Here is a 20911-nt window from a genome sequence, read left to right as displayed (position 1 = left end):
CCTCTGTGATGCGGCTTTACAGGGCATTGCATTGCTTCTCCCTCCCTCACCACTATCCCCCTCCCACTGTGTGCAGAAACTTCCTGTGCTACAGCGAGATTACATCAAGACAGTGTAACAGCCTGTGAAGCTACAGCACTGAGGGGCTCTGGCAAAACCCCTAGAGTCTGGCTCATTAGCATAATTATAAAAGTTGATAGTAGGAGGAAGGACAGTCCCTGGATCTAGGAGTCATGTCCCTGGTTTATCACGATGGATTTTGATGGGATATTTCCTGATCTCGTTTATGTAAGGAGAAGTTGCACAATGTTCCCGTACACTATATTATTTATACTGAGCCCCATTTCCTCTGCTATTTCTGCTACTTCCCCACTTCTCTAGATCTCTGCTTGCTGTCCTGCTGTAGAAAGTTTCAGCTTCTTACCACTGTATAGCAATCTGTCCATGGTCTTGTGATAGACATGCAAGAGCTGTTACATCATTACTCTGCGATAATAACAGCTCCTGCACCTGTGTGACATCACATGACCTGGGATATAACGAGCCGTGCACCTGTGTGACATCACATGACCAGCAATATAATGAGCCGTGCACCTGTGTGACATCACATGACCAGCAATATAATGAGCCGTGCACCTGTGTGACATCACATGACCAGCAATATAATGAGCCGTGCACCTGTGTAACATCACATGACCAGCAATATAATGAGCCGTGCACCTGTGTAACATCACATGACCAGCAATATCATGAGCCGTGCACCTGTGTGACATCACATGACCAGCAATATAATGAGCCGTGCACCTGTGTGACATCACATGACCAGGGACAGATTTCTAACCAGGGGAAGTACACATAGAAGATTTGTATAGCAGGACAGCAAGCAGAGATCTAGAAAATGGTGAGGAATTGATCCAGAAAGTAAAGTGAAAAATTATATAACTTTAATATCAATTATTTGCTGAAAGTGGACGACCCTTTAAACTAAAGGAGTTTTAAGGGGTTTTTCCATATTCCATGAGGACGGGGTACTTGTCCTGCTCTGGGTCAGAGCTTCCAGTTTGGGGCTTTGTGTCTGGCCAGAAATTCTGGGGGGGTCACCAGTCCCGCTCAGTCCGGTGAGTTTCCTCATGGGGTATTAGTGCCATTTCCCAGAATCTTTACTTTCTGTGTTGTTCCCTGTTCGGGGTGAGGCTACATCCACACGGCCGCCTGGAGCCCGGGGAAGAGAAGTGAGGAGGATTGAGCTCTTCCCCCCTCGCCATAAGAGCGGCCGCACTGGGACCGGGTGCCAGAAATACTGGAGCAGCGCTGGTAACGCCGGGCCCAGAAGGTTCTTCTCTTCCCACCGCGGACCCTGGGGGGTTTCCAAGTCCTGGAATATTTGACTACAACGTTTTGGCCCCAAAATAAGTTCCTGCCCTTCCCCTCCGACTACAGTGGCTTCACCTCTACAACCCCCTCTGCTGCTGGAGGGGGGCGCAGGCTCAGCACCGGGGTCCCCAGCGGTCACAGCAGCAGCTCCGGACCCCCAGACTGCAGGGGCTTCACCTCTACAACCCCCTCTGCTGCTAGAGGGGGGCGCAGGCTCAGCACCGGGGTCCCCAGGGTCACAGCAGCAGCTCCGGACCCCCAGACTGCAGGGGCTTCACCTCTACAACCCCCTCTGCTGCTGGAGGGGGGCGCAGGCTCAGCAGCAGCTCCGGACCCCCAGACTGCAGGGGCTTCACCTCTACAACCCCCTCTGCTGCTGGAGGGGGGCGCAGGCTCAGCAGCAGCTCCGGACCCCCAGACTGCAGGGGCTTCACCTCTACAACCCCCTCTGCTGCTGGAGGGGGGCGCAGGCTCAGCACGGGGGTCTCCTCCCCAACCCACGATAGAGAACTACGATTCCCAGCATCCCCGGCTGCTCTATGTACAGGATTATGTCACATGATGATGACATCATCCCAGGTCCTCTACCCCGCCCTCAGCACTGATCACATGACAGTGACGTCACCGCAGGTCCTGCTCGCTGTCTCTCCTGTCAGTCTGCGCTCTCTAGTTCTCTCTGTTATCAGCCGGCAGCAGCTCCCATGATTCTGAGGTGAGATTACAGCAGACGCGTCCTGTGTCTTGTATGTGTGTTTGGTGCAGTGTATCAGTCACCTGGGGACATCCTCAACATGAGAATCACTCCAGGGGCCACATCTATCAGGACACATATAGCGGGGCCCCCAGTGCTGTATAATAAACCAGGGGCCACATCTATCAGGACACATATAGCGGGGCCCCAGTGCTGTATAATACACCAGGGGCCACATCTATCAGGACACATATAGCGGGGCCCCCAGTGCTGTATAATACACCAGGGGCCACATCTATCAGGACACATATAGCGGGGCCCCAGTGCTGTATAATACACCAGGGGCCACATCTATCAAGACACATATAGCGGGGCCCCCAGTGCTGTATAATACACCAGGGGCCACATCTATCAGGACACATATAGCGGGGCCCCCAGTGCTGTATAATACACCAGGGGCCACATCTATCAGGACACATATAGCGGGGCCCCAGTGCTGTATAATACACCAGGGGCCACATCTATCAGGACACATATAGCGGGGCCCCCAGTGCTGTATAATACTCCAGGGGCCACATCTATCAGGACACATATAGCGGGGCTCCAGTGCTGTATAATACACCAGGGGCCACATCTATCAGGACACATATAGCGGGGCCCCCAGTGCTGTATAATAAACCAGGGGCCACATCTATCAGGACACATATAGCGGGGCTCCAGTGCTGTATAATACACCAGGGGCCACATCTATCAGGACACATATAGCGGGGCCCCAGTGCTGTATAATACACCAGGGGCCACATCTATAAGGACACATATAGCGGGGCCCCCAGTGCTGTATAATAAACCAGGGGCCACATCTATCAGGACACATATAGCGGGGCCCCAGTGCTGTATAATACACCAGGGGCCACATCTATCAGGACACATATAGCGGGGCCCCAGTGCTGTATAATACACCAGGGGCCACATCTATCAGGACACATATAGCGGGGCCCCCAGTGCTGTATAATACACCAGGGGCCACATCTATCAGGACACATATAGCGGGGCCCCCAGTGCTGTATAATAAACCAGGGGCCACATCTATCAGGACACATATAGCGGGGCCCCCAGTGCTGTATAATACACCAGGGGCCACATCTATCAGGACACATATAGCGGGGCCCCAGTGCTGTATAATACACCAGGGGCCACACGCTACACATATAGCGGGGCCCTCCGCTGGGGGTTTGGGCGCCCCCTATGGTGGGAGAGGTGATGCTGCGCCTCCCATAGAGATGGATGGAGAGTCCTGGACACCTCTGGCCCATGTCCGGCACCAGGATGACTGTGGTTCCTGTTTGGTCCGGTTTCCATATATCGGGTACTGTGCGTTGCAGGTGACGTGGCCCCTGTGTGCGTTGCAGGTGACGTGGCCCCTTGTGTGCGTTGCAGGTGACGTGGCCCCTTGTGTGCGTTGCAGGTGACGTGGCCCCTTGTGTGCGTTGCAGGTGACGTGGCCCCTTGTGTGCGTTGCAGGTGACGTGGCCCCTTGTGTGCGTTGCAGGTGACGTGGCCCCTTGTGTGCGTTGCAGGTGACGGGGCCCCTCTGTGTTGCAGGTGACGGGGCCCCTCTGTGTTGCAGGTGATGGGGCCCCTGTGTGTGCGGGGCCCTTCCTCTCCTGAGGGACGGAGGATGGACCCGGAGCAGATGAGCAGCAGAATCTTGGAGCTGACCCTGGAGATCCTGCGGCTGCTGAGCGGAGAGGTAACTATTATCTGCCCCTCCTGTAGGTGGCGCTACATTGTGTATATAATGTCTCTCTATACACAGGATTACACACTAGTGAGGAAGACGTCATGTGACTCCCAGGAGTCAGGAGGGCGGAGCCACATGACAGAGCCGCCCCCTTCCCTGATCCATGAGCAGAAGATCCTAGAACTGACCATGAAGATGACGGAGCTGCTGAGCGGAGAGGTGACGCTGCAGGGAATGCTGGGACATGATCCGGTAATGGCGGTTCCGGGGTGACTGTGTCATTGTGTCTGGCAGGTTCCTATAAGGAGTCAGGACGTCGCTGTCTATTTCTCCATGGAGGAGTGGGAGTATATAGAAGGACACACGGATCAGTACCAGGACCCGCGGACCCTTACATCACCAGGTACATTTACACCGTATCCCTCACCCCACCAGGGAAGAGCCCAGGACCGGTCCCCCTGGAGATAGCGCCAGCAGAAGGAGCGGCCACGTACAACGGCAGGAGGATCGGACATACAGCAGGTCCCAGATCCAGTCCCTGATAAGTGTCTGATATCTGGACATACAGCAGGTCCTGGTCCAGTCCCTGATAAGTGTCTGATATATGGACATACAGCAGGTCCTGGTCCAGTCCCTGATAAGTGTCTGATATCTGGACATACAGCAGGTCCTGGTCCAGTCCCTGATAAGTGTCTGATATATGGACGTACAGCAGGTCCCGGTCCAGTCCCTGATAAGTGTCTGATATATGGACATACAGCAGGTCCCGGGTCCAGTCCCTGATAAGTGTCTGATATATGGACATACAGCAGGTCCCGGTCCAGTCCCTGATAAGTGTCTGATATATGGACATACAGCAGGTCCCGGTCCAGTCCCTGATAAGTGTCTGATATATGGACATACAGCAGGTCCCGGTCCAGTCCCTGATAAGTGTCTGATATATGGACATACAGCAGGTCCCGGGTCCAGTCCCTGATAAGTGTCTGATATCTGGACATACAGCAGGTCCTGGTCCAGTCCCTGATAAGTGTCTGATATCTGGACATACAGCAGGTCCTGGTTCAGTCCCTGATAAGTGTCTGATATATGGACATACAGCAGGTCCCGGTCCAGTCCCTGATAAGTGTCTGATATCTGGACATACAGCAGGTCCCGGTCCAGTCCCTGATAAGTGTCTGATATATGGACATACAGCAGGTCCCGGTCCAGTCCCTGATAAGTGTCTGATATCTGGACATACAGCAGGTCCCGGTCCAGTCCCTGATAAGTGTCTGATATATGGACATACAGCAGGTCCTGGTCCAGTCCCTGATAAGTGTCTGATATATGGACATACAGCAGGTCCCGGTCCAGTCCCTGATAAGTGTCTGATATATGGACATACAGCAGGTCCCGGGTCCAGTCCCTGATAAGTGTCTGATATATGGACATACAGCAGGTCCCGGTCCAGTCCCTGATAAGTGTCTGATATCTGGACATACAGCAGGTCCCGGTCCAGTCCCTGATAAGTGTCTGATATCTGGACATACAGCAGGTCCTGGTCCAGTCCCTGATAAGTGTCTGATATATGGACATACAGCAGGTCCTGGTCCAGTCCCTGATAAGTGTCTGATATATGGACATACAGCAGGTCCCGGTCCAGTCCCTGATAAGTGTCTGATATATGGACGTACAGCAGGTCCCGGTCCAGTCTCTTGTGTTTGTGTCTCCACAGATGGGTCCGGTACCAGGTCTCCACCACAGAGATGTCCCAGTCCTCCGTATTCCCGGGACGGTCCAGGGGAGACGCCCGATGTCCCGGGGATTCTCCAGGTGACGCTATAATCCCCCGTATTATGAGCAGACCCGGATCCAGCAGCTTCTCCTCCATCTTTCCTCTTGTGTTTAGGGGGAGAATCTCCGGGAGATGAAGGTGATTGTCAGAGAGGAAGAGACGGAGACGCCTCAGTATAAAGACCGGACCCATATAAAGGAGGAGGAAGAGGAGGAGCGGGGGATGGGCGACCGCCGGGGTATGAGAGGCGCCGAGGAGGAGGAGCGGGGGATGGGCGACCGCCGGGGTATGGAGAGGCCACCAGGAGGCACCACAGGTAGTGAGGGGATTAGTAAAAGGTCTCGGGTTCCTTAAAGGGAATGTCAGCTCCGGGGTCACATATAAACCATTCATGCAAATGAGCATCAGTGACATCATAAGGGGATCCCGCAGGTAGAGGAAGTGTCCGTCCTTTCTGGTGACTCCTCCCACCGCTCCCTGACCTCTGACCTGCTTACCTTCTCCGCTGCTTTCCTCCCTTGCATGTCCTGCAATCCCAGACCCTCAGGAGACTTTTAAAGGGGTCTCCTTCCCCCACACACAGTCCCGCCCACATGTCAGAGGAAACATAAAACTATTTAGAATAAGTCATTCCAGGATTTAAGAGCCGATTCTTGAGTCTGCAGGACTTATCGGGATGTAAAAAAAATCACATAATCTGTTTAATTCTTCCAGATAATTGTGGGGAGATCTCGGAGGAAATCGTCAGAAGTTATAAAGAAGAAGATGAAGAGATCCTGGATCCGTCCTGTTATTCCCCTGATGACGAGGCGCCCCCTCTGGACCACTCGGAGATTGTCACCACAATTGTGGGACAGAAGGGGGGTAAAAACTTTCAGTGCGAAGAATGCGGAAAACGTTTCACAAAAAGCTCAGGTCTGGACGCACACAGGAGAATTCACACGGGGGAGAAGCCATACTCCTGTGCAGAGTGTGGGAAATGCTTTACCAGTAAATCGGGTCTTAACCAACACGAGAGAAGCCACACGGGGGAGAACCAGAACTCCTGCCTTCATTGCGGGAGATGCTTCGCCTGGAAAACGGTTCTTCTTAAGCATCAGAGAACTCACACAGGAGAGAAGCCATATCCGTGTGCTGTATGTGGGAAATGCTTTACGGATAAATCCAATCTTGTCACACATGAGAGAAGCCACACAGGAGAGAAGCCGTACTCGTGTACCGAGTGCAGGAAATGCTTTACAACAAAATCCAACCTGGTTAAACATCAGAGAATCCACACGGGAGAGAAGCAGTTTTCATGCTCTGAGTGTGGGAAAAGCTTTCACCAGAAATCCCATCTTACGATGCATCAGAGAATTCACACAGGGGAGAAACCCTTTCCATGTTCAGAATGTGGGAAATGTTTCTATCAGAAATCTTATCTTATTATACACCAGAGAATTCACACAGGAGAGAAACCGTTCTCTTGTTTACTTTGTGGGAAATGCTTTGCCGATAAATCGAGTCTCGTGATACATGAGAGAATTCACACGGGAGAGAAGTTATTTTCCTGTCCGGAATGTGGGAAATGTTTCACCAGTAAATCAAAACTTGTCATACATGAGAGAATTCACACGGGGGAGAAGCCCTATCCGTGCCCAGTGTGTAGCAAATGCTTCTCCAATAAATCGGATCTAGCGAAACATGTAAAGATTCACACGGGAGAGCGGCCGCATTCATGTCCTGAGTGCGGAAAGTGCTTCACCTATAGATCCGATCTGGTTAAACATGAGAGAATTCACACAGGGGAGAAGCCACTTCTTTGTATGGAAAGTGTCTTGTAAGGAAAATTTCAGAGAATTCACAAGGGGGAGAAAACTTGTTCCCATGGGGTTTTTTTGGGATGCAGTTGAACTGGATCTGTTACACACGGATTTTTCTGCCACAGTCGGATCTGGTGGTGGGAAATCTGTGCCCATGAATGGAAAGATAACGGCCTGGAACCCAAGGAAATGACACCTGATCCCAAAGTTATGTCACTGTCCACAGAACATGGATGTGACATGCGGCACAATGACTCCCATCCTCCGCCTCTGTGTACAGGGGAATCTCCTACCTATCATAGGACATGGCAGCACAATGACTCCCATCCTCCGCCTCTGTGTACAGGGGAATCTCCTACCTATCATAGGACATGGCAGCACAATGACTCTCATCCTCCGCCTCTGTGCACAGGAGAATCTCCTACCTATCATAGGACATGGCAGTACAATGACTCCCATCCTCCGCCTCTGTGAACTGGAGAATCTTCTTCCATATCATAGGACATGGCAGCACAATGACTCCCATCCTCCGCCTCTGTGTACAGGAGAATCTCCTACCTATCACAGGACATGGTAGTACAATGACTCCCATCCTCCGCCTCTGTGTACAGGAGAATCTCCTACCTATCATAGGACATGGCAGCACAATGACTCCCATCCTCCGCCTCTGTGTACTGGAGAATCTCCTACCTATCATAGGACATGGCAGCACAACGACTCCCATCCTCCGCATCTGTGCACAGGAGAATCTCCTACCTATCATAGGACATGGCAGCACAATGACTCCCATCCTCCGCCACTGTGTACAGGAGAATCTCCTACCTATCATAGGACATGGCAGCACAATGACTCCCATCCTCCGCCACTGTGTACAGGAGAATCTCCTACCTATCATAGGACATGGCAGCACAATGACTCCCATCCTCCGGATCTGTGTACAGGAGAATCTCCTTCCTATCATAGGACATGGCAGTACAATGACTCCCATCCTCCGCATCTGTGCACAGGAGAATCTCCTACCTATCATAGGACATGGCAGCACAATGACTCCCATCCTCCGGATCTGTGTACAGGAGAATCTCCTACCTATCATAGGACATGGCAGCATAATGACTCCCATCCTCCACCTCTGTGTACTGGAGAATCTCCTACCTATCATAGGACATGGCAGTACAATGACTCCCATCCTCCGCATCTGTGCACAGGAGAATCTCCTACCTATCATAGGACATGGCAGCATAATGACTCCCATCCTCCACCTCTGTGTACTGGAGAATCTCCTACCTATCATAGGACATGGCAGTACAATGACTCCCATCCTCCGCATCTGTGCACAGGAGAATCTCCTACCTATCATAGGACATGGCAGCATAATGACTCCCATCCTCCACCTCTGTGTACTGGAGAATCTCCTACCTATCATAGGACATGGCAGCACAATGACTCCCATCCTCCGCATCTGTGCACAGGAGAATCTCCTACCTATCATAGGACATGGCAGCATAATGACTCCCATCCTCCACCTCTGTGTACTGGAGAATCTCCTACCTATCATAGGACATGGCAGTACAATGACTCCCATCCTCCGCCTCTGTGTACAGGAGAATCTCCTACCTATCATAGGACTTGCGGCACAATGACTCCCATCCTCCGCATCTGTGCACAGGGGAATTTCCTATCATGGAACAGGGAGGGGCATGGTGGTACAATGACTCCCATCATCCTCTATAATTGTATAAATGTTGTGATATCGGAGATGTTAATAAATTTCCCTTTTTCCCTTCTCTGTGTTTGGTTGCTGAGTTTGGAGACCTGATCCTTGTGCATTTCCTGTAGGGGACAATGTTCTGTCTGTGTCCTATATGGCTATGACATCACAGGGCAAAGGTCGTCTGCCGGGGTCACCAGACACAATGTGACGTCTAAGTGATCAAAGAGCACAGATGACCGACACCAGCCTTTAGGTGTAACAGTTCTCCAGTATTACTCCCACCGCTCGCGGCTCCACGATCTCCCCGATACACTGACCCGCTCGCCCCCGGGGTGCACACTGATTGCCATAGAGAGTAGGAAAGCAACGCGGCCCCCGGACAAGGGCGGCAATGTGAGGCTTATGTCTCGTGCTTATTACATCCAAGGAGCTATGAGACGGCATCACTTATAATAGGCTAGACCGTAATCCCACACAGGGAACAGCGGAGAGGCTTCTCCCCTGAAAACCTAGACACCCAGCATGGTACTGTCCCCCCAAGGTCCACAAGACCCTGACTAACCCCCCAGGCCGCCCTATTGTAGCGGGGATAGGGTCGGTGACTGAACCCCTTTCTAAATACATTGATTGGCTCCTGCGCCCGCTATGGAAAGACATTCCCTCATATTTGAAGGACACAAACACATTTCTGACAGCACGTGGCAGGAAAATGACAATTTGGCCTCGATCGATGCTGAGAGCCTGTACCCGGCATCCCTCAGGACCAGGGTGTGGAGCGTGTACGTTCTGTCCTAACCGATATCCAACAAAACGTTGTCTGAGGCTTGAGAAAGCGCTTAGTGCGCGAAATGGCCCGTCGCCTAGCCGTGGCACCCCCCCCCCCCCCCGGGATTATTGTCGCAATAACGTTTTTCCGCTTTTATCCCGGTGAGTGCCGCTTTGCTTCCCTTCTCTCTACAACGTGACGTCTCACTGTAAATATGAGCAGGACAGGAACAGGACAGGATTTTCCATAGGATTCCACATGTTGCTTGTAAATGCTGCACTTTGGGGGTCCTGCAGGTTTGTGGGGGTCCGGAGCTGTGCGTTCCCTGCCTGGAGGTGGGGCCTCACCAGGTGGTTGAGGATCACTTTATACCCCAAGGTGTTAGTCCCATTCTGCCCCCTGCTGGGGATCACACATCTCGCTGTATCCATATAGTGGTCCCGAATATTGGGATGCTGCATGTCCTCGGTCACATGACCACCAGACCGTGAGCGCCTCGTGATCAGTAACCTGTAATACACTGAGATGTATCCCCCCCCCCCCCCCATTGTGGAAACTTCACCTATCAGAGTTGTTGAGAGTCGTAATATGCGACCTGTTCCATGACTCTGATCCTGTGCTGCCTGTCCTGACCTCCTGCCTGTCCACGACTCTGATCCCGTGCTGCCTGTCCTGACCTCCTGCCTGTCCACGACTCTGATCCCGTGCTGCCTATCCTGACCTCCTGCCTGTCCATGACTCTGATCCCGTGCTGCCTGTCCTGACCTCCTGCCTGTCCACGACTCTGATCCCGTGCTGCCTATCCTGACCTCCTGCCTGTCCATGACTCTGATCCCGTGCTGCCTGTCCTGACCTCCTGCCTGTCCATGACTCTGATCCTGTGCTGCCTGTCCTGACCTCCTGCCTGTCCATGACTCTGATCCCGTGCTGCCTGTCCTGACCTCCTGCCTGTCCATGACTCTGATCCCGTGCTGCCTGTCCTGACCTCCTGCCTGTCCACGACTCTGATCCCGTGCTGCCTGTCCTGACCTCCTGCCTGTCCATGACTCTGATCCCGTGCTGCCTGTCCTGACCTCCTGCCTGTCCACGACTCTGATCCCGTGCTGCCTATCCTGACCTCCTGCCTGTCCATGACTCTGATCCCGTGCTGCCTGTCCTGACCTCCTGCCTGTCCACGACTCTGATCCCGTGCTGCCTATCCTGACCTCCTGCCTGTCCATGACTCTGATCCCGTGCTGCCTGTCCTGACCTCCTGCCTGTCCATGACTCTGATCCCGTGCTGCCTGTCCTGACCTCCTGCCTGTCCATGACTCTGATCCCGTGCTGCCTGTCCTGACCTCCTGCCTGTCCATGACTCTGATCCCGTGCTGCCTGTCCTGACCTCCTGCCTGTCCACGACTCTGATCCCGTGCTGCCTGTCCTGACCTCCTGCCTGTCCATGACTCTGATCCCGTGCTGCCTGTCCTGACCTCCTGCCTGTCCACGACTCTGATCCCGTGCTGCCTGTCCTGACCTCCTGCCTGTCCACGACTCTGATCCCGTGCTGCCTGTCCTGACCTCCTGCCTGTCCCCGACTCCGTCTCTGCCTCACGATTCTGTACTTCGCCTTGGCCGCCACCGCGGACAAGTCACGCCTGTGGAGAGATCTGATGGTACCACGCCGCAGCAAGCACTTAGACTCCGGTCCCAGGTGTCGGCTTTTGTCATCGTCCGTGGTGGCCCAATGGGTCCACAACCTCTGACCCCTGACCTCCGTGCATCGCGCTCCTTCAGCACTAAACCGTGACATGGACTGAGCTGTACAACGCTACGGAACCTGATGGCGCCACAGAAAAAAAGATTATTATTAGTGGATTCTCTCCTTGTATAACACTAATCACACACAGAGATGTCCCGCAGGCAGAGCATTGTCCCTGGGGGAATAGTTCAGGGGGTGAAGACTGGGTGAATCACCGGAAATGGAGAGAGAACTACGACTCCCAGCATCCCCGGCTGCTTTATGTACAGGATTATGTCACATGATGCCCCGCCCACAGCACTGATCACATGACAGTGACGTCACCACAGGTCCTGCTCGCTGTCTCTCCTGTCAGTCTGCGCTCTCTAGTTCTCTCTGTTATCAGCCGGCAGCAGCTCCCATGATTCTGAGGTGAGATTACAGCAGACGCGTCCTGTGTCTTGTATGTGTGTTTGGTGCAGTGTATCAGTCACCTGGGGACATCCACAACATGAGAAAAACTCCAGGGGCCACATCTATAAGGACACATATAGCGGGGCCCCCAGTGCTGTATAATACTCCAGGGGCCACATCTATCAGGACACATATAGCGGGGCCCCCAGTGCTGTATAATACTCCAGGGGCCACATCTATCAGGACACACATAGCGGGGCCCCCAGTGCTGTATAATACTCCAGGGGCCACATCTTTCAGGACACATATAGCGGGGCCCCCAGTGCTGTATAAATCACCAGGGGCCACACGCTACACATATAGCTGGGCCCTCCTCTGGGGGTTTGGGCGCCCCCTATGGTGGGAGAGGTGATGCTGCGCCTCCCATAGAGATGGATGGGGAGTCCTGGACACCTCTGGCCCATGTCCGGCACCAGGATGACTGTGGTTCCTATTTGGTCCGGTTTCCATATATCGGGTTCTGTGCGTTGCAGGTGACGTGGCCCCTCTGTGTTGCAGGTGACGGGGCCCCTCTGTGTTGCAGGTGATGGGGCCCCTGTGTGTGCGGGGCCCTTCATCTCCTGAGGGACGGAGGATGGACCCGGAGCAGATGAGCAGAAGAATCTTGGAGCTGACCCTGGAGATCCTGCGGCTGCTGAGCGGAGAGGTGACTATTATCTGCCCCTCCTGTAGGTGGCGCTACATTGTGTATATAATGTCTCTCTATACACAGGATTACACACTAGTGAGGAAGACGTCATGTGACTCCCAGGAGTCAGGAGGGCGGAGCCACATGACAGAGCCGCCCCCTTCCCTGATCCATGAGCAGAAGATCCTAGAACTGACCATGAAGATGACGGAGCTGCTGAGCAGAGAGGTGACGCTGCAGGGAATGCTGGGACATGATCCGGTAATGGCGGCTCCGGGTGACTGTGTCATTGTGTCTGGCAGGTTCCTATAAGGAGTCAGGACGTCGCTGTCTATTTCTCCATGGAGGAGTGGGAGTATATAGAAGGACACACGGATCAGTACCAGGACCCGCGGACCCTCACATCACCAGGTACATATACACCGTATCCCTCACCCCACCAGGGAAGAGCCCAGGACCGGTCCCCCTGGAGATAGCGCCAGCAGAAGGAGCGGCCACGTACAACGGCAGGAGGATCGGACATACAGCAGGTCCCGGTCCAGTTCCTGATAAGTGTCTGATATCTGGACATACAGCAGGTCCCGGTCCAGTTCCTGATAAGTGTCTGATATCTGGACATACAGCAGGTCCTGGTCCAGTCCCTGATAAGTGTCTGATATCTGGACATACAGCAGGTCCCGGTCCAGTCCCTGATAAGTGTCTGATATCTGGACATACAGCAGGTCCTGGTCCAGTCCCTGATAAGTGTCTGATATATGGACATACAGCAGGTCCCGGTCCAGTCCCTGATAACTGTCTGATATATGGACATACAGCAGGTCCCGGTCCAGTCCCTGATAAGTGTCTGATATATGGACATACAGCAGGTCCTGGTCCAGTCCCTGATAAGTGTCTGATATCTGGACATACAGCAGGTCCTGGTCCAGTCCCTGATAAGTGTCTGATATATGGACATACAGCAGGTCCCGGTCCAGTCCCTGATAAGTGTCTGATATATGGACATACAACAGGTTCCGGTCCAGTCCCTGATAAGTGTCTGATCTCTGGACATACAGCAGGTCCTGGTCCAGTCCCTGATAAGTGTCTGATATCTGGACATACAGCAGGTCCTGGTCCAGTCCCTGATAAGTGTCTGATATCTGGACATACAGCAGGTCCCGGTCCAGTCCCTGATAAGTGTCTGATATCTGGACATACAGCAGGTCCTGGTCCAGTCCCTGATAAGTGTCTGATATCTGGACATACAGCAGGTCCCGGTCCAGTCCCTGATAAGTGTCTGATATACGGACATACAGCAGGTCCCGGTCCAGTCCCTGATAAGTGTCTGATATATGGACATACAGCAGGTTCCGGTCCAGTCTCTGATAAGTGTCTGATATCTGGACATACAGCAGGTCCTGGTCCAGTCCCTGATAAGTGTCTGATATATGGACATACAGCAGGTCCTGGTCCAGTCTCTGATAAGTGTCTGATATCTGGACATACAGCAGGTCCTGGTCCAGTCCCTGATAAGTGTCTGATATCTGGACATACAGCAGGTTCTGGTCCAGTCCCTGATAAGTGTCTGATGTATGGACATACAGCAGGTCCTGGTCCAGTCCCTGATAAGTGTCTGATATCTGGACATACAGCAGGTCCTGGGTCCAGTCCCTGATAAGTGTCTGATATATGGACGTACAGCAGGTTCCGGTCCAGTCCCTGATAAGTGTCTGATATCTGGACGTACAGCAGGTCCCGGTCCAGTCCCTGATAAGTGTCTGATATCTGGACATACAGCAGGTCCTGGTCCAGTCCCTGATAAGTGTCTGATATATGGACATACAGCAGGTCCTGGTCCAGTCCCTGATAAGTGTCTGATATATGGACATACAGCAGGTCCCCGTCCAGTCCCTGATAAGTGTCTGATATCTGGACATACAGCAGGTCCTGGTCCAGTCCCTGATAAGTGTCTGATATCTGGACATACAGCAGGTCCTGGGTCCAGTCCCTGATAAGTGTCTGATATCTGGACATACAGCAGGTCCCGGTCCAGTCCCTGATAAGTGTCTGATATCTGGACATACAGCAGGTCCCGGTCCAGTCTCTGATAAGTGTCTGATATCTGGACATACAGCAGGTCCTGGTCCAGTCCCTGATAAGTGTCTGATATATGGACATACAGCAGGTTCCGGTCCAGTCTCTGATAAGTGTCTGATATCTGGACATACAGCAGGTCCCGGGTCCAGTCCCTGATAAGTGTCTGATATCTGGACATACAGCAGGTCCTGGTCCAGTCCCTGATAAGTGTCTGATATCTGGACATACAGCAGGTCCCGGGTCCAGTCTCTGATAAGTGTCTGATATCTGGACATACAGCAGGTCCTGGTCCAGTCCCTGATAAGTGTCTGATATATGGACATACAGCAGGTTCCGGTCCAGTCTCTGATAAGTGTCTGATATCTGGACATACAGCAGGTCCCGGGTCCAGTCCCTGATAAGTGTCTGATATATGGACATACAGCAGGTCCCGGTCCAGTCCCTGATAAGTGTCTGATATCTGGACATACAGCAGGTCCCGGGTCCAGTCCCTGATAAGTGTCTGATATCTGGACATACAGCAGGTCCTGGTCCAGTCCCTGATAAGTGTCTGATATATGGACATACAGCAGGTCCTGGTCCAGTCCCTGATAAGTGTCTGATATCTGGACGTACAGCAGGTCCTGGTCCAGTCTCTGATAAGTGTCTGATATCTGGACGTACAGCAGGTTCTGGTCCAGTCCCTGATAAGTGTCTGATATATGGACATACAGCAGGTCCCGGTCCAGTCCCTGATAAGTGTCTGATATATGGACATACAGCAGGTCCCGGTCCAGTCCCTGATAAGTGTCTGATATCTGGACATACAGCAGGTCCTGGTCCAGTCCCTGATAAGTGTCTGATATCTGGACATACAGCAGGTCCTGGTCCAGTCCCTGATAAGTGTCTGATATCTGGACATACAGCAGGTTCTGGTCCAGTCTCTTGTGTTTGTGTCTCCACAGATGGGTCCGGTACCAGGTCTCCACCACAGAGATGTCCCAGTCCTCCGTATTCCCGGGACGGTCCAGGGGAGACGCCCGATGTCCCGGGGATTCTCCAGGTGACGCTATAATCCCCCGTATTATGAGCAGACCCGGATCCAGCAGCTTCTCCTCCATCTTTCCTCTTGTGTTTAGGGGGAGAATCTCCGGGAGATGAAGGTGATTGTCAGAGAGGAAGAGACGGAGACGCCTCAGTATAAAGACCGGACCCATATAAAGGAGGAGGAAGAGGAGGAGCGGGGGATGGGCGACCGCCGGGGTATGAGAGGCGCCGAGGAGGAGGAGCGGGGGATGGGCAACCGCCGGGGTATGAGAGGCGCCGAGGAGCAGGAGGAGAGGCCACCAGGAGGCACCACAGGTAGTGATGAAATGTAGGAATTTTTATGCACTAGGAGGGGGGGGTCACATCAGGGCATCCCTAGTATCCCTCACTTAGCCTTAGCCGTACATATAGTGAACTCTCCGGAAGGCCCCACCATAGACTGGAGAGGGTCTCTGCTCCATAGTCCTGCCATGGGATTGTGTGACCAATACATCAGTTATGGAGTTATGATCCATCTCAGCCCAAGGCCAAATGCATATTTTGGTACCTCAAGGGAAACGCATACCTGAGTCTCAGTTCGTTCTCGTATTCTGGGACACAGATCGTCCTCCCGTGCACAACTCACGTCCTGCGCCTCCCAGGGAGCGTCTATAAAAACAATAATTAATGGTCCATGAAAACCCTTCCTGGCGCAGGAAACCTCACAATTGGGATGAGAGGGGAAGTCGCAGGTTCCTTGAGGTTGGGTTCCCCCTGGAGCCATGTTCTGGTATCGCTTAGGGCAGTGACAGTCGGTCAAAAACTGTAAAAAAAGAAGCCACGTGACCTCCACGACCCCCAACCCCCAGACAACAATAACAGCGACCTCTGCAGACCATCCGGCACAGAAACATATCCATTACAGATTATCCCTCCTGACGCTCCACCATATAGCAGGACAGCCGTGTGTTGAGACTGGGGCGTCCTAAATCCTTATCCGCAGCCTCCGGGGCCCCGAGCCCGAGGACAATCCCCAAATACACCAAGACCAAGTGTGAGGAAGCTTCCATGTTCTGTCCCCACGCCTGGGGCCGCAGAGGTCGGGGATTGCTCTTCCATTGCCAATAGGCACAAGAAGGGACAGAAAGGAAAAGCTCGTCCGATCTGTGATGCACAAGGGGTCTGTGCGCCATGAGGCCCGGAAACATCCGGCGGCCCAGGCCCATCCTCCACAGGAACTCCCACCGCAGCCTATGAAAGGCCTCGGCATGTGACATCCTCACGATCACTAGACCTTACCCTCCTCTGGATGAGATCCGGGTGAATGGGCTGAAGCTGTGTAGTAAGTTGTGTTCATAGGACGTGTAGCCCCTTAGATTGCGAATGGATCAAGCATGTGCGTGCGTGAAGCCCGTGGGTGAAGGGATGGCGCCAGCCGGGATTTAACCCTTTCATGGTCACTAGCCCTTTGGCTCAGACACTTGAGCAGCTCCAGACCTCGTGTGTTTGTGTCTCCACAGATGGATCCAGTAAGAGGCCTCCACCAGGGAGATGTCCCAGTCCAGAGGAAGCTCCCAATCCCCAGGTAGAGGGCGCTATCGTCTCCACGCCATGTGACCCGAAACTTATTGCAACAAAGTAATTGTTCTCTCTTCTCCGGAGGGGCAGAATCTGATGGATATAAAGGTGGTTGTTATCGGTGAAGCGGAAGAGATGGAGACGCTTCAGGTAGATGGCGCTGACCTGGTCCCTTACCTTTATGGGTGGGTGAGGGGCCCAGGGTCCTGATGTATGATGGTAAAGGTCCTTGTGTCCGCTGTATTGTACTGTATATGTACTGTTCCATCTGTCACATCAGAGAGAAGACCGGACTGAGATAAAGCTGGAAGAAGAAGAGCGGGTGATGGGCGACCACCTGAGGATGAGAGACGCGGAGGAGAGTCCTGGAGGAGGCGCCACAGGAGGTAACAGCATTAAATGGGAGGTCAGAGGTTAAGGTTTGGTTTCCCCTTGGAGGGGATTTCTATTACACTCAGGGCTGCAGGGGCTGGGGATAGGAAGGACAAGATATTAGTAATTGGGGTCCTCCAGCCAATATTACAAAGGAAGAAGTACAGGAAGGAGTTTGTTGTGTCCGAATCATAGGATTGGAGGACGACTCATTGGGTTCTGAGGGTAAAGAAGGTAAAAAGACGAAACCAGGTGACTAGAGTCCAGTGAGTCTGACACCTGTGATAAAGAAGCTATAGGAAAGTTTAGAGCAGAAAAACACGTAGTAGCTGGAATGTCCCAATATGGCGGCTCATAGAAATCATAAGCAGATCCTTCCGGAAGAAACTTTACTACAAAACTGAGTCCCTTGTGAATCACCTCCAAACCCTGAAATAAACTGCAGCCAAACTAAAATCTGTATATGAAGCTTTATATAGAGAGAAATGACTTTCAGGTCAGGAATTAGGTCTTAAAGGGACGACTTCTCCATTTCTGTCCTGATGGAATATTCATATGTAAAAAACCCCCAATAACACAATCCTCTTTATTCATTACAGTAAATTGTGCTGAGATCTCAGCAGAAAACTTAATTTTCTTTAAAAACTATAAAGTAGAAGATGAAGAGATGACCGATCGTCCTCCAGGAGCCGTGCATGGAGGACCCCACAGCACAAATCCTTCATATAATCCCACGAATCCCCCGCACCACTCACAGATTGTCACCACAAGCCCTCACAGAGGAATTCACACGGGGGAGAAGCCACACACGCGGCCACAAGGCTGGGAATGTTTTATTCAGAATTCAGACCATGAGAGAAGCCACATAGAAGAAACCCCAAATCCAAGTATTCAATTCGGAAGCAGCTTTGTCCAGAAAACATTTACAAAAAACTTTCAGAGAACTCACACAGTGGAGAATCTGTATCCGTGTTCAGAATGCGGAAAATGTTTTACAGATAAATTCAATCACTACACACATGAGAGAAGCCACACAAAAGAGAAGCCGTATTCATGTTCTGAGTGCGGGAAGTGTTTTACCAAAAAATCTAATCTTGGAAAACATCAGAGAATTCACACAGGAGAGAAACCGTTTTCATGTTTAGAGTGTGGGAAATGTTTCTATCAGAAATCTCATCTCGTCAGACACGAGAGAAGCCACACGGGGGAGAAGCCATTCCCATGCCTAGAATGTGGGAAGTGTTTCTATCAGAAATCTCATCTTGTTATACATCGGAGAATTCACACAGGAGAGAAGCCATTTGCGTGTTTACTGTGTGGGAAGTGTTTCATAGACAAATCAAACCTGGTCTTACATGATCGGGTTCACACAGGGGAGAAGCTGTTTTCATGTTCAGAATGTGGGAAGTGCTTTACAGGTAAATCAAACCTCATCATACACGAGAGAATTCACACAGGAGAGAAGCCATTTTCCTGTTCCGTCTGTGAAAAATCCTTTACCAATAAGTCCAGTCTTGTAAAACATGAAAGAATTCACACGGGCGAGAAGCCGTACTCGTGCTCAGAATGCGGGAAAAGCTGCACAAACAAATCCGACCTGGTGAAGCATGAGAGAACTCACACAGGAGAGAAGCCATTTTCATGTTCCATTTGTGGAAAGGGGTTTACTTCTAAGTCAGGTCAGATAAAACACGAGAGAAGCCACACAGGAGGATAATAGATAAGGAGGACAGCGAGTGGGAGGCGAAGGTTTCTGGAAGATGTAGGGATTGCTCCTTATTCCTTCCCTTCACCCAGTGTTATAAATACTAATACAATGTGGATGAGGTCTTACTGTCTGCTGGTCTCTAATGTATGTACAAATCCGTCGCCCTATGCTGGAGAAAGATAGGACATGTCCTATCTACAGGGTACGGAGTGCTACATGCGGCATCGAACCGCTCCCGTTGGGTGCTGTGCACTCATTGCCGTCTATGGGGGACGTATATCGGCCGTATATACACTCACCGGCCGCTTTATTAGGTACACCTGTCCAACTGCTCGTTAACACTTAATTTCTAATCAGCCAATCACATGGCGGCAGTGCATTTAGGCATGTAGACATGGTCAAGACAATCTCCTGCAGTTCTCCCGAGCATCAGTATGGGGAAGAAAGGGGATTTGTGGCCTGTGAACGTGGCATGGTTGTTGGTGCCAGAAGGGCTGGTCTGAGTATTTCAGAAACTGCTGATCTACTGGGATTTTCACGCACAACCATCTCTAGGGTTTACAGAGAATGGTCCGAAAAAGAAAAAACATCCAGTGAGCGGCAGTTCTGTGGGCGGAAATGCCTTGTTGATGCCAGAGGTCAGAGGAGAATGGACAGACTGGTTCGAGCTGATAGAAAGGCAACAGTGACTCAAATCGCCGCCCGTTACAACCAAGGTAGGCAGAAGAGCATCTCTGAACGCACAGTACGTCCAACTCTGAGGCAGATGGGCTACAGCAGCAGAAGACCACACCGGGTGCCACTCCTTTCAGCTAAGAACAGGAAACTGAGGCTACAATTTGCGCAAACTCATCGAAATTGGACAGTAGAAGATTGGGAAAACGTTGCCTGGTCTGATGAGTCTCGATTTCTGCTGCGACATTCGGATGGTAGGGTCAGAATTTGGCATCAACAACATGAAAGCATGGATCCATCCTGCCTTGTATCAGCGGGTCAGGCTGGTGGTGGTGGTGTCATGGATCCATCCTGCCTTGTATCAGCGGCTCAGGCTGGTGGTGGTGGTGTCATGGATCCATCCTGCCTTGTATCAGCGGGTCAGGCTGGTGGTGGTGGTGTCATGGATCCATCCTGCCTTGTATCAGCGGCTCAGGCTGGTGGTGGTGTCATGGATCCATCCTGCCTTGTATCAGCGGCTCAGGCTGGTGGTGGTGGTGTCATGGATCCATCCTGCCTTGTATCAGCGGCTCAGGCTGGTGGTGGTGGTGTCATGGATCCATCCTGCCTTGTATCAGCAGGTCAGGCTGGTGGTGGTGGTGTCATGGATCCATCCTGCCTTGTATCAGCGGGTCAGGCTGGTGGTGGTGTCATGGATCCATCCTGCCTTGTATCAGCGGCTCAGGCTGGTGGTGGTGGTGCCATGGATCCATCCTGCCTTGTATCAGCGGGTCAGGCTGGTGGTGGGGGTGTCATGGATCCATCCTGCCTTGTATCAGC

General features: G+C 52.2%; 1 protein-coding gene across 4 annotated transcripts; it reads left to right on the top strand.

Annotated features, from left to right (window-relative positions):
• The first annotated feature begins 774 nt into the window (after positions 1 to 774).
• LOC140132365 (uncharacterized) lies at positions 775 to 20440 on the top strand. Of its 4 annotated transcripts, none has more exons than XM_072151040.1 (10): positions 11896 to 12008; positions 12574 to 12696; positions 12763 to 12906; positions 12981 to 13089; positions 15699 to 15796; positions 15873 to 16095; positions 17280 to 17344; positions 17422 to 17487; positions 17618 to 17723; positions 18309 to 20439. In XM_072151040.1, exons 2-10 carry the CDS (start codon positions 12577 to 12579, stop codon positions 19424 to 19426), a joined length of 2049 nt encoding a protein of 682 aa, XP_072007141.1. In that variant the 5' UTR covers positions 11896 to 12008; positions 12574 to 12576; the 3' UTR covers positions 19427 to 20439. The 4 variants fall into 4 exon arrangements, with proteins under 4 accessions (XP_072007145.1, XP_072007141.1, XP_072007144.1 ...); XM_072151043.1 differs by having other exon boundaries at positions 17428 to 17487; positions 18309 to 20438; XM_072151042.1 differs by having other exon boundaries at positions 11903 to 12008; positions 12549 to 12696; positions 18309 to 20440.
• The last annotated feature ends 471 nt before the right edge of the window (positions 20441 to 20911 follow it).

The sequence above is a fragment of the Engystomops pustulosus genome, chromosome 5 (genome assembly GCF_040894005.1).
Source record: "Engystomops pustulosus chromosome 5, aEngPut4.maternal, whole genome shotgun sequence".
NCBI lineage: Eukaryota > Metazoa > Chordata > Amphibia > Anura > Leptodactylidae > Engystomops > Engystomops pustulosus.
Note: the sequence above shows the minus strand (reverse complement) of the source record. Positions and strands in the feature narration are given on the sequence as shown.

Excerpts from the sequence above, each read along its gene's own strand:
- LOC140132365 (XM_072151044.1), top strand. Across the intron at positions 4,210-5,520 it reads GCGGACCCTTACATCACCAG|ATGGGTCCGGTACCAGGTCT; the intron begins GTACATTTACAC and ends GTGTCTCCACAG. Across the intron at positions 5,897-6,294 it reads GCCACCAGGAGGCACCACAG|ATAATTGTGGGGAGATCTCG; the intron begins GTAGTGAGGGGA and ends TAATTCTTCCAG.